At 31.3% G+C, this 16,705-nt stretch overlaps 2 protein-coding genes and 1 long non-coding RNA gene across 3 annotated transcripts in view; 1 reads left to right on the forward strand and 2 right to left on the reverse strand.

Moving 5' to 3' along the window:
- Nucleotides 1–275, reverse strand: part of LOC100305610 (uncharacterized) — a 731-nt gene extending 456 nt beyond the window's left edge. Inside the window, exon 1 of the long non-coding RNA NR_157136.2 lies at nucleotides 1–275. This exon is cut by the window's left edge and continues 456 nt beyond it. This is a non-coding gene — a long non-coding RNA (uncharacterized lncRNA).
- Nucleotides 276–5,046: 4,771 nt separating this feature from the next.
- LOC100777176 (gamma-glutamyl peptidase 5) lies at nucleotides 5,047–6,505 on the forward strand. The gene is made up of 3 exons (XM_006600455.4): nucleotides 5,047–5,482; nucleotides 5,747–6,082; nucleotides 6,185–6,505. Exons 1-3 carry the CDS (start codon nucleotides 5,156–5,158, stop codon nucleotides 6,281–6,283), a joined length of 762 nt encoding a protein of 253 aa, XP_006600518.1. The 5' UTR covers nucleotides 5,047–5,155; the 3' UTR covers nucleotides 6,284–6,505.
- Nucleotides 6,506–10,978: 4,473 nt separating this feature from the next.
- Nucleotides 10,979–14,009, reverse strand: LOC100790871 (AP2-like ethylene-responsive transcription factor At1g16060). The gene is made up of 8 exons (XM_003550628.5): nucleotides 13,610–14,009; nucleotides 13,378–13,460; nucleotides 13,214–13,222; nucleotides 13,038–13,126; nucleotides 12,833–12,906; nucleotides 12,683–12,733; nucleotides 12,461–12,537; nucleotides 10,979–11,726 (listed from the first exon to the last, which is right to left on the reverse strand). Exons 1-8 carry the CDS (start codon nucleotides 13,774–13,776, stop codon nucleotides 11,164–11,166), a joined length of 1,113 nt encoding a protein of 370 aa, XP_003550676.1. The 5' UTR covers nucleotides 13,777–14,009; the 3' UTR covers nucleotides 10,979–11,163.
- Nucleotides 14,010–16,705: the final 2,696 nt, after the last annotated feature.

A 16,705-nucleotide genomic window follows, 5' to 3' on the forward strand; every position in this document is an offset into this window, starting at 1 on the left:
AGGAAAAAAGGGTTGTGGAAGAAATAAGAAGGTAGAAGTGAGGTAGCTAAGTACAGGAAGGAGTGGCTAGTTGGTTCTGTGGCACTGCGATTGTCTGAGGAAACATAATGTGGGATAGTAAATGTGGGCAAAAGGAAATGAATGGTTGGTGTGCTTTATTGTGTAGTACGGTTTTGTTATGGGGGGATACTTCTCTTGTTCTGCTTTGTGTGTGTGTGTGTGTGTGTTAACCTCCTCTTTCTCTTTCTCTCAAATCTCAACCCCTTTTTTCTTTCTCTACTGGTTGCCCCAGAAGCCCAGATTAGCTAGATTTGCGCAAGCAACCTCTGTCCTCTTTTTTCCTTCCTCGCCTAACCTTCGTCAATCATCATAATTCCAACAATGTCCCTTCTTCAAAAGTTGCCCTTCCATTCCCCTTTCTTTTTCTATATGTTTCGATTCTAGTTGCCTAGTTTCGTAATGGTACACCTCAAAATTTGGGAAAAATATGGAGACTTAGGTGATATTTTTTATATCTGGAATATAATTTATTTTATTTTACTACTTTAATTTTTTTATATATTTAATTTTAATATTTATCATCACCCATGATTAGTTAATGATATGATATTCTTTTAATATGTGATGTTATCATTTAACATCATAACTCACAATAAATAATAAAATCAAACATATAAAATTATCAGATAATAAAATAAAAAGTAAAATTTAGATAATAAAATAAAAATATTATATTATCGATATAAAAAATATATTTAAGTATAAAATCATAAATTTATTTTAATTTACAAATAACATAACCACGGCTGAAATATACTTAAATATAGTTTAAATAAAGAGAATATTGATTGAAAGATTAAAATATTTTTTTATTAATTTATTATACTTTTAGGATAACTTGTTAGTTATTAGTTTTTATAAGTTTAGAATTTTAATTATTGTATATTAGTCAAATGATTTTAAAATATAAAAAATCAAAAAGGGATTTTGATTCAATAAAAGTGTACAAAATGAAATTTTAATAGAACTAATCTGATAGAACCATAAGAGCAGTAGTAAATATCATAACATGATTTAAAAGAAAAATAAAATAATAATAATAATAATAATTATTATTATTATTATTATTTGTCTAAATTTTAGAGTGATGTTGCAATAATTCAAAACTAATTTAATTAATTGGGGTCAGTCTAATGTTACAGGATTGTGATAAATATGCCTGACCTTAAATTTGATTCTTATTGTAGTTATTGTAAAAAAAAAACTAGTTTATCAATGTAAAATAGCAAAATAACAAAATGGATTCTCTCTTGCCCTCCACCCCTGTCCAGCACAAAAGAGAGGTGTACTTTTTTTAAGAGAAAAAGAGAGGTGTATTAAAGCATAAAAAAATGGGTTAATAATAGAGAGAGATAGAGGGAATGGAGAAATGAGTGATGGAAAGGATCCAAATTAGTAAAATAGCTACACGGACAATCTTTTGATTTTAATGATATTTGACCTGTACTATTAATTGTAACTATAATCACTTAACTGATCCGAAGTTACGAAGTCGATCGAACTCATAATTGAAGAGTCAATCAAATTCAAAGCCAATATAGATTACTCCTGATTTTTCCTGTTCACGATAGCAAATAGAATAATCAACCTTCATTATTTCGCATGAAATACCAAAAGCAATAAATACTCGACTGCACTTTGTGGATGGTTATTGCTTTTTACATAAATATTAATTAAAATCGAAAAATATAATACATGTTCTAACTTCTAACACAAGAGGAATTATAAGTGGATAAAAAAAATTATAATTTTTAATAAATTTCAATTAATATACATTTTTTTTAAAAAAGAGAATATAATGTTAAAGAGAGTGTTACTAATATTCTTCTCTAACATAAAAAACTATTTGTGCAACATACCCCATATTGTTCCTAAGCACTTTATTAAACGGAGATTAAGGAGGTCAATGTTGCTTAAGCACTTCATCATCCCAAGAAAATAGAAATCCCCAAAAGAATGAATTTAACCTCGGCTTAGGTGCTTGTTTAGTCAGTTGTGGAAAACGAACCTTTGAAAGGAACCTAAGCATTACGGGGAAAAAACAGTAGTACACCCAACTTTTCCTGCTCCCGGAAAACCATCTCGTTTATTAACAATAAATAGGTCTTGAAAACATATATTGTAATTTAATTAAAAGTAGAAAATTCTTAGATCAACCTCAAATTTAATAAGAGCGCTTACTGCTTAGGCAACATTGCCCTCCTTAATCTCCGTTTAATAAATGGAGCTGATATGGGTACTTTTACACTCTGGCCACTGGCCAAGGTCAACATTACTACAATCGCTCGTTGTTGAGGGCCCATACAAGAATTTGAAGCCCAATATTTCGGTCTTTCGATCCTAATAAAAGGATATAAGTAGAACGTACCTAGGTTTTACGTTTCCATGCTAACGAAACAAAAAGTGTCTGCCTCTTCTTTCCATACCACATGTATGTGGGAAGAATTTCTCTTTTTGTGTTATTGCAGTTTTCTTGCATAGGTGGCAAATGTATCTAAGCCAAACATATAAGTCACTGATTCTCAAAATAATTATATTTGTAGTTGTTAATTACTGATTTACTGTAGTTAATTTTCTTGAATGGGTGTGAAAAGTAAGAAAATGCACTTGTGTAATATTAAAGCAGCATAATAATCTTGTTTATTTATTAATAAAGCATATAAGAAAGTTGGAGTGGGGCGGGGTTGACAGTGTGCAGTTTGGTGCTCTAAATTTACCGAAAGAAGTTCTAAAATGGGGAAGGCCCAAGCTAGCTAAAATATAGGAAATGTTTCAGTTCTGGTCAAAAGAAGAAAAGGGAGGCTGAGATATCAGCAATCACTTTCCACCCTAGACTGGCCTTCATGTTCGAATTATAATATATGAATGATGAATCATTTGTAGGAAGAGAAATGGGAGGAGTGAACAAGATCTTAGTTTTCTTTTTTGTGCAATTCTAATATGCATGCACCATATATATTAGTTGCATTTATATGTATATAGCTTATTTGTGTTATCCTTGGATCTAAACAACAGGATATGCACCTCACCCAAAAGGTGCATTAATTGTAGAATGGAATCCCTCTTCTTTGTTTCTCTTTAATCCAAAGAGATCGATATTGGTGGGAGTAGCAATTGATCAATCGGCCATCAAAGTGAAAACAACAATTATCTAGGCCAATATAGAAGCCCATTAAAATAACACCAGTGGTATCCGATGGTATTCTTGTACTAGCTCAAAATAAGAGATTTGAGCTTTATAAAATTTGAATGAGATAATTAAGGCTCAAAAGAATTTCCTTTCCTGTGTGATTCTTCGTTACTGGTATTTGATTTGATAGCACGAAACAACCAGATTTTTTTTTTTTTTTTTGATGTCGCGCAACAAAATGGATCGAGCGCTCAAACACGTCGTCAGCCAGCATCTCTCCAAGAGTGCATGTGATAGAAACCTTATGTGTGGACTTTAACAGATCAATTATAATTTCCTAATGTTCTTAATAGTATTAATCTTAGCCATAACTTTAAAAAGTAATAAATTCCATCTGCTTCCATTTGCTTTTAAGATGTCTAAACATATTTGTTCTCGATTCTTTTCGGACGTTTTAATCCTGAAAGAGAGTTTTCCAACATCATCTGAACAGAATCTAAGCTTAGTTATCAATGTTGAAATCACCTTCAAGACGCCATCATAAATTTAAAATCAATTGGTTGTGACATGTGAGAGGTTCCATATTATTGACTCTTCAAATATATGTTGTAAAAAAATATATTCTTCAAATATATAAGAGTAATAATAAACATACATCTACCCTAAAATAATATGAAATACTAATATGAAATATTTTAATAATTAATTTATTATATTAAATATTTTTTACTAAAAAAATATGAAATAATTTTAATAATTAATTTATTATATTATCAATATAACATTTTTTTATATGAAATTACAAGTATTTTATATTTGAGACAATTTTTCTTATAATTAGATTATTGTAAACTATTAAACACTCCTTTCACATAATTAACACAACAATGGAAGTGTAATTTTTCTTTTATGCTAATTAACATGTTACTTTCAAATCTCAACACTGTTATGTTTTCTGCAAATACGCATATGCATGTTTTGGTAATTATAAGATTTCGTATTACTTATGAGTCGACATATGTTATTTATAAATATCATTTTCTATCAATCCACTAAGGCGCATTTCAAAGGAACAAAACTGTTTGTTTAAATTTGTTTATCGAAAATATTTTTTTAATAAAATAAACAATTTTTTAAGTATCTGTTTGAATCGTTTATTTAAAGTAAATTTTATTTTTATTTTTAATAAACAAATTATATCTACTAAAAAAACAAATTTTCTAAAGGCTTGGGAATAATAATCAATGATTATTCCCTCTAGACACAGAGATCTATTTAACAGATGTTTCTAGACACTTTTTTTTTTTTTTAATTTTAAACAAATTCTCCAACTGAAACTTAATTTATTGTGAACGTAAATCTGCGCACGTGGAAATTGGGGTATATCATGTTTTAAATATGATCAGCTAAGGATAATACGTGACATGTCCTGTGATTTGTCACTCATAAACGAGCATCCAGTTCTTAATATTCTTTGATAAATTCATCTCATCAGTAGACAATGGCAATAGTATTTAGTGGAGGAGCTAGAATAATTCGATTAGAGTGACTAAATACATAGAATATTATTAAAGGAAAATATTCATTCTTTTATAGATTTTAAAATAATTCTTAAAGCATAATAGATTTTATTTTTAGATGAAAAATAGATTACTGAGTAGAAAATGTTTTTAAAAAAATGAAAAATAATTATTCAGATTCTAGTATTTTTATTTAATTTACACCGATTTGATTTTTTATATTTTAAAATGGATTAATTTTTGCGAAGCCCACGCGCGGGAACCACAATTGGAAGCTTCTCCGTACGTTGGTTCATGAGACCATGACATGAGGGAACTGCGTCTATAAAGGCTCGGTTAGTCTTCGAACAAGCACGCAACAATTTCACTTAATTCTCTCTTCTTGCTTTCTAGATTCCAAACCACAGGTTTCTATATATTGCTGTTCATTTCAAGCCACTTGAAGATGGTAACTGAAGGTGAAATTAGTAGTAGAAGATATGCTCTTCTGCTAGCAGTGAATGATTCTGAGTATGTAAAGAAAGCATATGGTGGCTACTATAACGTCTATGTAGAAGCCTTTGGGGAAGAAGGAGATACGTGGGATTTGTTTAGAGTCTACGACGGGGATTTCCCTGACTTCAGTGACCTCAATAAATACCATGGGTTTGTGATCACTGGTAGCCCCAGTGATGCCTATGGAAATGATTACTGGATCCTTAAACTCTGTTTCATGTTGCAAACTCTTGATGCCATGCAGAAAAAAGTCCTTGGCATTTGCTTTGGTCACCAGGTATATATGTTTTCTATTTCTACCCTAAGACCTTCACTTTACCATGTAGAGTTTAATGCTTATTGATTAATTGACCATATAAATTATATTATAAGAGTGTATATCAGTTAAACTCTTTTAAGTCTTTAACCAATATTTTTTGGCTGGTCAATTTACTCCTCACTTATATATTTTAATGTGGAATTATTTTTAGTCAATGTGGAACTTAGATTATTTCCAACAGTAATATTGATTATAATTTTGTCATTGGCTTTGATCTTATAGGTACTATGCAGGGCTTTGGGTGGAAGGGTTTGTAAATCGAACACAGGTTGGGATGTTGGCTTTAGACAAGTGCATTTCATGAAAGATCTAACTCGATCTTATAGGTACCTAGCGGAACATGAAATGATGACAGAATCGCTTTCCATCATTGAGGTACACCAAGATGAGGTTTATGAGGTTCCTCTGGGTGCAGAAGTGATTGCATCGTCAGACAAAACTAGAGTGGAAATGTTTGCGATTTCAGACCACATTCTTGGAATTCAGGGTCATCCTGAGTATAGCAGAGATATACTGTTTAATCTGATTGGTCGGCTGCAGAATATGAATGTCATAGAGGTAACGTTATAACTTTGTTAATTAGCATAATTCATAGTTTTTGTATTAAAGGCGATGGTCTCCAAAAGTATGAGCTCTTACTTAATTATTGTTATAATATAGGGAGGATTAGCTGAAGATTTGAAGTGTCGATTTCAGTCAGCTGAGGCAGACAAGAAGTGCTGGGGGAAAATATGCCGAAACTTTCTCGGGGGAAAATAATAGAGCTCGTGCACTTGTTATGTATATGCTTCTGAATTAAGACCTTTATTTGTAAAATAGAACTAGATCAGTGCCCGCGACTTGGGCAGTTATTGTATGGCATGCCACGTATGGAATTACAAAATAAAATGAAATATGTTACAAAAAAAATAACCCAACAGGCCGGGTTAATACTGAAAGGTTTGGATAATATATAGTTTACACATAATCTTTAACTTTAAATTTGATTGTCTTGTAAAAAAAATCCATAGAAGGAATCAAGGAACATATATACTTTTTTCTATAAACAAATAAGATTGGGTACACCGTGCACACATGTCCTTATTGTATTGGGTATAACGGAGATTATAATGTACGGAATTGGAAAATTATGAACACTGAAATTTGATAAAGTTTATTCATCAGTTAAATGAATTAAGTTTAAGTTAAATAAAGTTAATTAAACAAGCAAACTAAGAAGAAAATATGATTGAATATTAGTTAAGATGATTTGAATATTTGCAAAGAAAGCAACTAGTCCTATAAAGGGTAAGAAAAGTCAAGGACCTCAAAGGAAAATATGAAAACAGATGTTATGATGAATAATATCTCTACAAATTTAATTTTTAATTGATTCTAACAACATTATATATTCTATGTAACCGGCTTCATGATTATTATTTTATGGATAAAATTTAATGAGTTATAATTATTTTAAAACATTGAAATTAGGTATTATTTAATATTTTATTAAATATTTTTAAAGGAAATTAATTTGTCTTTTGAAGAAGTGATTCACTGATTCTTCATGTTTCTATAAAAGGACAATCACCTATATATGTGATCAGTATCCTCGATCGCTGGTCTTCTTGTTCTCCATGATGCTGTTCCTGCTTTATGTCAAAGATATAAACCACATGTAAGGCTTTTTGGGCTTTGCTGTTAGGGCCAAAATGGCTGCCAGCCTCCCTAGAGTGGCAGTGCTCTAAGATAGCACGTGTTTCATCCTCTAGAATGCATCTCCAAATTATTTTAACCTTTGAGTATTAAAATGTAGCTGTATAAGTAATTGATCCTTGTTCATTTGTTTTTTATTTTATTTTATAATATATGCCTTTTTTAATTGATAGAAAGAGAAGAATATAAATTATTGATGTTGTATTTGTGTAGTGTCTCCAAGAATTGGAGAAAAGATTGTGGATATTGTACATGACACTATAGTTGGGAGTCTGCAAAATTTATCATAGCAGGTGGTTTACTCTTATTTTAAAAGTGACATTGAAAGATAGCCTTTTTGCTTCTTTATCCTGGTCCTGATCGATCAATATCTGTTAGTGTGTTAATGATATTTCATAAGATTAAATGGGGTGTTCTGTCACAGGTTCTATATGGTAGTCACATTATATATGTGCATCAGTGTATTCTTAATAGTACATATTACTATTGTATTACTGAATTGAGATACAGCTTTAACAAATTCTGTTTTCTCTTTTCCTTTGTATCAATAACAATGTAATTTGATATGGGGAACCTCGGTGGCTATGAAGGTTACACTATTTTGGCCACATTTCAATTGCAGACAATTAGTTTCATATCTTATTAATTTGTTACTTCTTACTAGCCTCATTTTAATTCTGTTCTTTTGGGATGGCTGCAGTGTATGATTAAAGCTCTAGCAAATCTTTCACAAAATTCTAATTCTGTTCTTTATTCTATAATAAACAAATGTCATAATTTCCTTCCACATCTCAGTCGTCAGTTTTTTTCCCTTGCTCTATATCTTCTGTTTTTATTTATTTATTTTAATTTGAAATTAATGGCTTACATTTGGTTTACTTTACAAGGGTGCAATTGGGTATTCCAGTGGAATTTATGTGCAGATTGACACTGGCAGTGATGTTCCCTGGGTTAGTTGCAACTCCTGCAATGGTTGTCCCCAGACAAGTGGGCTTTAGGTGAATTCAATTTTCTCCATTAATTCAATATCTTGTTTATAAAACAGTAAAGTCAATATACCTCCAGAATTTGTCAATATATCTTGTTTGGTTTGCTGGATTTTGTTACAGATTCAGCACAATTTTCTTGACCCCATCAATATCTTTATTAAATCTATTGTTCTGACCAAAGGTGCTATAATTGAATACACAATCATCAGATGCCAGCTGTTCCGGTCAGAACAACCAGTTCTCTTACACTTTCAAGTATGTATGGAGATGGTAGGGGGACATCAGGCTATGATGCATTTGGATGTGTTCTGAGGGATCTGTGACAACAAATTCTTTAGTGCCTGTAGTTTTTGGGTGAGTTTTCATTAGACTGAAATGGTAGATACCATCCCTATTTTTTTCATGATTGTTGGTTTAATCTTGGAAAACATTACTTTGTGAATGGAGCAGTTGCAATTGTAAATCAGCAGATTAGCCAGGGACTTGACAAAGTTTGATGGAGCAGTTGATATGTTTGAATATGGGCAAAAGGAAATGCTTGTCACCTCCCAACTCTCCCATCGTCTAAAAGGAGATAGTTTCTTTGTGTGATTGTGGGTCCAAACATACTTGCTCTACTTGTTCTATCACAGTTAGTCTTTTTCTAATCGACCAATGTTAATTTGTTAATTTATGTTAAAAATGTCAGTGATAGGGATTTAAATCCACCACCTCTTTCTCCCGATTATTCTTAATTCCTTGCTTTTGACTTTTGTTCCACTAAAGTTAGTTCTTTCATAAGAATAAAAATGCTAAATTTCAATATTCTTCTATCAATTAGACTTTATATTTTTTTGTGGTTTTTAAGTAAACAAATATATGCTGAGGGTAATCTGAATTCTTTGGTGAATTTAGCAGGGGGATTTGTACCATTGTCCTTTGTTATTCAAAGCCTAGTAAAATGTTTCGTTAAAAGTTTCGGACTCTACTAGTAAGCCATGCCAAATGCTTAGTACCGAAAACCATTCAATATTCAGTGGGGCTACTAATGATTGATCTAAGATGTTAAAATGATATTTTTTTCTGTCAATCTTGAATGTTGAAATCAGTTCATAATTTCTAACGTATAGATTATGTATGTGTTTGGGAAGAATGGAATGCCTAGATGAAGATTTGAATTTGGTACCAATTTACAGCAATGTAGTTAGGCATGCTAAATTTCTCCGCAACTCGGGATCCTCCTGGGATTGCCCCATTTGGGGTCTTGCAGTTAGGGGACGGGGAGTATGCTCCCCGCCCCGTAGGGTTCCCATATCCCCGCGTATATAAAATTTTACTTATATATCCTCATAACTTATAATATGTATAACATAAATATAAGGGTTAATATAGTATTTTACTAGCAAAAAAAATACAAAATAAAATTATCATATATATAAGTAATATCTCACAAGTCACAAAAACACAAATATTACCCAAATCCTAAAATGTCGCATGAAACATTCAGACTTCGTTCCTTGATTCTCTTCTTCACTTTTTCGTTTTTTCACCGTTTGTTTCATCATTCCTTCTTCACTGTTCGTTTCAGCCGTGAACTCGTGGAAACCTTCGTTGCACCTTTTTCTTCTTCGAGTCACACCGTGCATTTCTGGGTTTCACAACTTTTAATTGTTCTTATTCTGTTGTATGTTTTTCCTTTGTTTTATTTATTTATTTCTCTTGAGGCATTGATGTGCTCTCAAGATTTGGTTGCGTAATGAGATTGAAGGTAATAAATTTAATTTTTCTTCTAAGCAATTAATTTATTTTAATGATTGTATAATTGCATCATTAGGATCCTTAAAATCAAAGATGAAATTTTGTTCAGTAGTTGACGATGCAGCTACAACAACACTAACGATATGAAAATTTTATTATATTAATTCATGACTTTTTTATATTTTCTAAATACATATTTACATGTGTTTCATTGTGTAGGTTTAATGTTAAAGATGTTTATTACACTTGGATGGAAGTATGAAGACTTGATTCAGTATGATGATATTAATTTATTGTATAAAGACTTATAATGTTACGCTAGTTTTATTATTTTTATTGTGTAATACTGTAACATTAACGTGTACTTGAATATATCTTGGATGCTTTTATGCTTGCGTGATTTTATTACTATTATTATTGATTTATTTTGATATTTTTAGTCATGCTTTAAACTTAGAATTAAACCTTAAATTTATTGTTGTTGAAAAATTAAGATAAAACAAAAAAATTATATTTTTTTATAATTTTTGATATTTTTAAATATAAAACGGGATCTTCGTAAGTCCCGCGGAAAACCAGGAAACAGAGATGGGACAAAAAATACTCCCACGGGTGCCATGCCTAAATTTAGTAGTATGTTTAGGGTTTGTCATTTACTTAAGTGTTTATTTTGGAACAGTGCCTTGAGCAAGACCAAATTAATAATCGGCCCTTCGAACCAGAAGTAAATACTATATTCTTACAGTGTTTATTTTTAATTTAATACGTTAAACAATATAAAAAGTTAATATACAAAGAAGTTGTCTATTGCGTGTATATATGGGCACACAAGGTGATATATACACGCAAGCCTGTTTGTGGCATGCACGAGCCACAGGCGTGTCACTAATCAAACCTTTCATAAGTAATGCATATAATGTAAATTTTACCTTGTGCATGTACATAAAAGTGAGATCAATCCACCAAAGCCGCATTAATATTCATTTTTATGTGATTAATGACGACGTTGCTATAAAAAGAATAAACTTTCATGTTCACAAATTGAAAACAAGTCCACTTATTATAATAGTTGTGAATGACATGATCTCTCTTCTAAAAACTTAAACCTTAATTAGCTAAAGATTTATGAATATGGTCTTTAACATAATCAACAAATTAAACAAATAAACAAACATATCAGAGTTTCTTTTTTCCATGCATTATATAAACCTGACTTCTTCAACTCTCGAACTCGTCACATTGGTAAAACGGCACAATGGAGCTGAACTCGTTGAACTTGAACATGAGATCATCTCCTTCCTCATATCTATTGGAATCTTCATACTCAAAGTACGTCTGAATGTGATCAGGAAATGTGCACTGTGGCAACTCAGATTCCATCTGTGTTGATGAAAGATTGGCCACAGATGTCATCTCCATCATTTCCTTGAACTTTGATGACTGAAGTAGAAGCTCCAATGCTGACGTGGCACTCGCTGGACGAGGCTGATGTGGCACCAACGTGACTTCTTCTACAATAGTATTATTGAGTGAATCTTTGTTGTGGAAGAAGCTAGCTTCTTGTTCTTGATCAGGACTTGGGGTGAAGCTGTTAGTGCAATTATTATTATTGTTTATGTTAGTGAGATTAATACTAATCTGGTCGTCGATAACGTTGTTGGTGTTGTTGTTAGGCTTAAGCCACTTAATGTAACGGCTGAGATCGAAATTGGTGACAGCATTGAGTCCACGGTATTCTATGGCTGCCAGGTCATAGGCAGTAGCAGCTTCTTCTTGGGTAGCTGCGAAAATTAGAAAGATGATCGATTTGAGATTTTTATAATGGATAACATATGATCAACATATATATAAGTTTTTATATTAATGATAGCGACGCATTATAATGTAGTGCGTAAAGAGAAAAGGTTAAGTTAACAAATCAGTTAAGAGTTGGTGGCTTTCCCTGCCACATTGAATACGACGACTGATAAAATTTGCCATACATGACCCATGCAAACCCACGGCGTGGGGATAAGCTAATTAAATAATAACGTAATTGACTGTAATGAATGAAGCGATTTATTGAAGTACTTCCGGATGGTTTTGGTTTACAATAATTGTAAAAGTGCTTTCATTTAAGTTTGAAAGTGAAGAAATTAAGTTTATGGACGTGGACCAGAAGGATTGATCACTTTTACTAATTAGAGTTGTGCCACTTATGTATATTATTACTACTAGGATTAAACAGCAAAACTTATTTGCAAATAAGTAGTATTCTTAGTGCTATTCTTCAATCAAATTTAAATTTAAAGATCTAGCTATTATAATTATTAAGGATAAAACTTTAATTTTTATTAAACAACATCCAAAATTATCAAAGGTTCTGCACTTCAGTGCTGCCATTAATTGCTAAATAATAACAAAGGGCACATTATGTAAGATTCAAAGCATTTCCGTGTAATATTAATCAATAATGTTAATGCATTTTCTCATTGCTGGTTAAAACTTAAAACTGTTTAAGGAGATGAGAACTTACCATAAGTTCCGAGGTAAAGATATTTATTGCCAAAAACTTTGCCAATCCGAGCCTCCCACCTTCCGTTATGATGATGCCTGGTAATTGAAAGTAATGAAAAATTGATTAGCTAGAATCGACGATGTCTACGACTGGGTGTATGGTTGATTTCGAAGAGTGAATCAGCTTATTCAATTAGCAGAGATGCAATCAATATTATATGCATATGCAAAATATACATACCTTGCAACACCTCTGTATTTAGAAATTCCCCGAGAAAAACCACTGCTTTTCCTGCAATTTAATTTTAAACAAAAACGTCTCTATATAAGGCATATTTTTTTTGTGAAAATCTTGTTGATTACCAAAAAAGAAGCTTTGCTAGAAATTTACCTCCTCAGCGATCCGATATACTCCTCCCGTGATTGACCCTCCATTTCTTTCAGTTCGTTCAGGTAGTTTGATAACTGCAATTCAAACACAAATTTGGTGTGTTTTATTTTCATTCTAAATTAATCTCCCTCGCACGATACATACAATATGTAAAACCAACATATATTAATAAATAAAAGTGCTTTAGAATAATAAAATTATGTACCGGAAAATTAAGAATGGTATCTTGACCCCAGTATTTCAGTGCTGCTAGATCATAAGCATGTGCTGCTGCCTCTTCATTGTCATAAGCGCCTGAATAATACAAAACTTGCTTAATAACCATATACTTGGATATGACCACTCTTTAATTTTAATCAATATATACTCTGATATACATACCAAGGTAGACTGAACCCAATGATATGTGACGAACCCCCACAAGATTGAGAATACCACATGGAAGGAAATTAAATTAGAAATATTAGCTAACTTCATCGAACATTGAAACTGCATATATAATTAAATTAATGCAAACTATTGATACGACGGTAAAGAGCATGAACCTTGTCGCCCTTTTTTGTTCTGTGATTCATTCCAGCAATGTTTGTCCCACAAATGAGCTTCGTATCGGCCTGTCCATCGGTGCCTGATATGGTGAATATATACCCATTTAATGAAATTGGCTAACTATAGGAATAATTAAAATTAAAATGATGAGTTGAAGAAGTTGAGAGACAGAGAGAGGCAATGATAAATTGAATAAACAAGGAATCAATTAATCAAATTAAGATCAACCTAGTGACTCCTCGGTATATTGAGCTGCGTTGAGGTGGGGAGTCTCTAGGGACACTTCTCCTTGTTCGTTTCACCTTGGTGGTCACAGTGTTGGTTACGTTAAGATTATTATCGTCATTGGTGGTAACATTGTTTTTCTGGGTACGCAGCTGTGATTTTTTGGCCATGGAGAAGGTTGCACCATGCACGAGAAAGAACAAAGATGGATGGTGATGATATTAATGGTGCATACAAAATAAGTTTAGATGTATGTATGAGTTATTATATAGTAATGAATGAAGTGAAGAGGTTTATAAAGGAATGGGCTAAAGGATGGGGTTAGAATAGATTGTGCTGGCAAACATGGGGCCATGGGGATAGCCGGCTCAAAGATGGTTGTTTCTGGCCGTCTGTAAAATCGGCTCTATGTTAAATTGTTTCTCCCTTGTCTTCACTCCAACTTTGTGTGATGTAGCTTTCAATACTTTTGATGTCTCTTAATAGGTTTATCCTTTGTTTTGTAACTCATAAACAAGTATTTTCTGTTTACATTATTTTCTTAATTAGGTAATATATATATATATATATATATATATATATATATATGGGGTATGATCAGGTTCCTTCTCTCTCTTTCTTAAATTGGGGTATAAAAAACAAGTTTAAAATGATTTATCAAATAACTGGCATGATTTATAAATAATTTTATTCTTTTAAAGTATATAATTAAAGGTTTGACTTTTATGTTCGCCAGGAATTAATCTTTAACTCAAGTAAAATTGTTATCCATCTTTGGGCTTTTGTTTTAAAAAAAAGTTGAGGATCTAGCAAGCTGTCAACTTTTTTTAAAATCCATAAAACATCTTTTTTCACATTAAAAGTGTAGTGTATTTAAATATTTTACACGATAAATTTTAAATATAAGTAGTAAAAAAAACCTAAGGCTATGCATATAATTTTAAAATATGTAAAAATTAATGAGAAAAAATATATTCTGTACAAAAATATATTATATTATTGTAAATTAATATTTTTATAATCTATAAAGCTTTAATCATAAAATTAAATGATTAATCAATATAAATTTTTATTCAACAATTGTGTTGGGGATTTAACGGTTAAGAATAAGTTAATTCTCACTTCGACAAAAATCATCATGCTAGTTACTATATAATCTAAACTTTTGCAAGATCAAATTTGACTTTTGTATTTATTTACCATTATTTGTTTAAGTCATTAGCTGGTTGAATATCTATAACTTAGCTAGGCAGGATAAAATTTTAAAGAATACGTAGAATGCGTTGTTACACCTAATTATCAACATGTACGTACATGTGGTTGAACCATATATTCCATATTTTTTAAAGAGAAATTCAAATGTAATATAGTACTACTTTACTAAGTTACCTAATGTTGTCTCCTTAGACAAGTAATTTAACGCAGAGCAGTTCCAGCATGTTACCCATGTAGGTGTAACTACCCCATGTGGACGATTAAAAGGGTTATGCAGTTTTTGGGTTAAGGGGTGCCCCGCTTTTCCACCATTTCTGAATTTGCGTGCTCTGTACAATCTTTACTGTTAGTGGGGCCTAAGAATTAGATCATGTTTGCAGTAACTATTTGTTTCTTATAGTGGATGGAGATGTACATGGACTGCCATGCACACTGTATTGTTAATGGGTAAAACGACACATGCACTTTAGCACTCAAAAACTAAATGCATTAATTAGTCATGCTTCGGTGTTTAGTAGAAATTTGGTAAGCAAACCATTGCTCATTTTCAAACACTGCCACTCACTGAGGGTCACCTAAAATGCACCTAATGGCCAAAAGTCATTTACCAGTCTCAAGTGCTTATTTGGTTTGTTAAATTCAAATGTTTGAGATTTTTTTCTAAGAAAACTGTTAACTAAATAACTAGTATACCTAGGACACGGATAATTTATGTTTGATAAGAGTGTAAAATCATTTTTACATTAACAAGGACAGAAATATTTATTTTCTCATGTAGATCTGTCTCTCACACAAATGTTTTATAATTTATACTTTTTGACGTATTGATAGAATTAAGAATGATTAAAGATGTTGAACTATATTAAAAGTGTGCGTCATTTTTTTCTACATTTTTTTTATTCTCGTCTTTGTTATAACAAAATGAACAATTGGTTAATCTTTAATGTAACTATTTTGAAAAACAAACAATTACTTATGAGAAATAAACTATACCAAAACATCCCTCAATTATTATTAACGAAATAAATATTTTTCTGTGTTGCATGCTTGTGCTAACTTTAAAGCTTCCTCTCACGCAGATTCTTTATAATTCATACTTCTTGAAGGTCTCAGCTACGTAGAACGGAAAACTTAAATGAACATAAGAATATTATAATTTATAAATAAGAAATAGGATTACATATGCCTATCTGATGAGAGAATGAAAGGTGGGTAAGTGAAAATTGAAAAAGAAATTGGTTCGACATTTCATTCCTTTACAAAGCAAACCCTCTAGATAAAATTAGATGAACTAGCCGTTAAAATTTATTATAAATTATAAATGATTTCACTTGTTCATTGTTGCATTTTTTTTAAAGGCCATGAGAATTATATTTATAACCACAAAGAGTGAATTACAATACAACTTGGGACTGAAATGGACTGAAAATAACTCTAATCAAAATTCATCATAAACTATATTGTCCAATGTTGGTTAAGGATGTTTTTTTTCTTAAATATATAGTATACTTTTTAAATAATTTTAAAAGTAGTTTTAAACTAAAAAAATTATTTTTGATTTTAAAGTTGGATTTAAAATTCATCCAAAAAAAATTCAAATTGATTTTCCTACAAAATATGAATCTGAAATTTAAATTCAATCCATTTAATTGGATCTGGATTTAAAATTCAATCCATGTAAATGGATCCGAATTAGATTTTTGAAAACATGCCCACCCCTAAGCACAAGTTGTGCTTGCACACCAAGTTCCAACATCATGATAAAATCTGAACTAAAAAAAAAAAAACAAAATCTAACCCCACACGGGATATCAAACCCGCAAGATTACACATGCCCTGTACATGTAAACGACCCAAAACATATCAGAAAAGTTGCATCAACAA

The sequence above is a fragment of the Glycine max genome, chromosome 17 (assembly GCF_000004515.6).
Source record: "Glycine max cultivar Williams 82 chromosome 17, Glycine_max_v4.0, whole genome shotgun sequence".
Classification (NCBI taxonomy): Eukaryota; Viridiplantae; Streptophyta; class Magnoliopsida; order Fabales; family Fabaceae; genus Glycine; species Glycine max.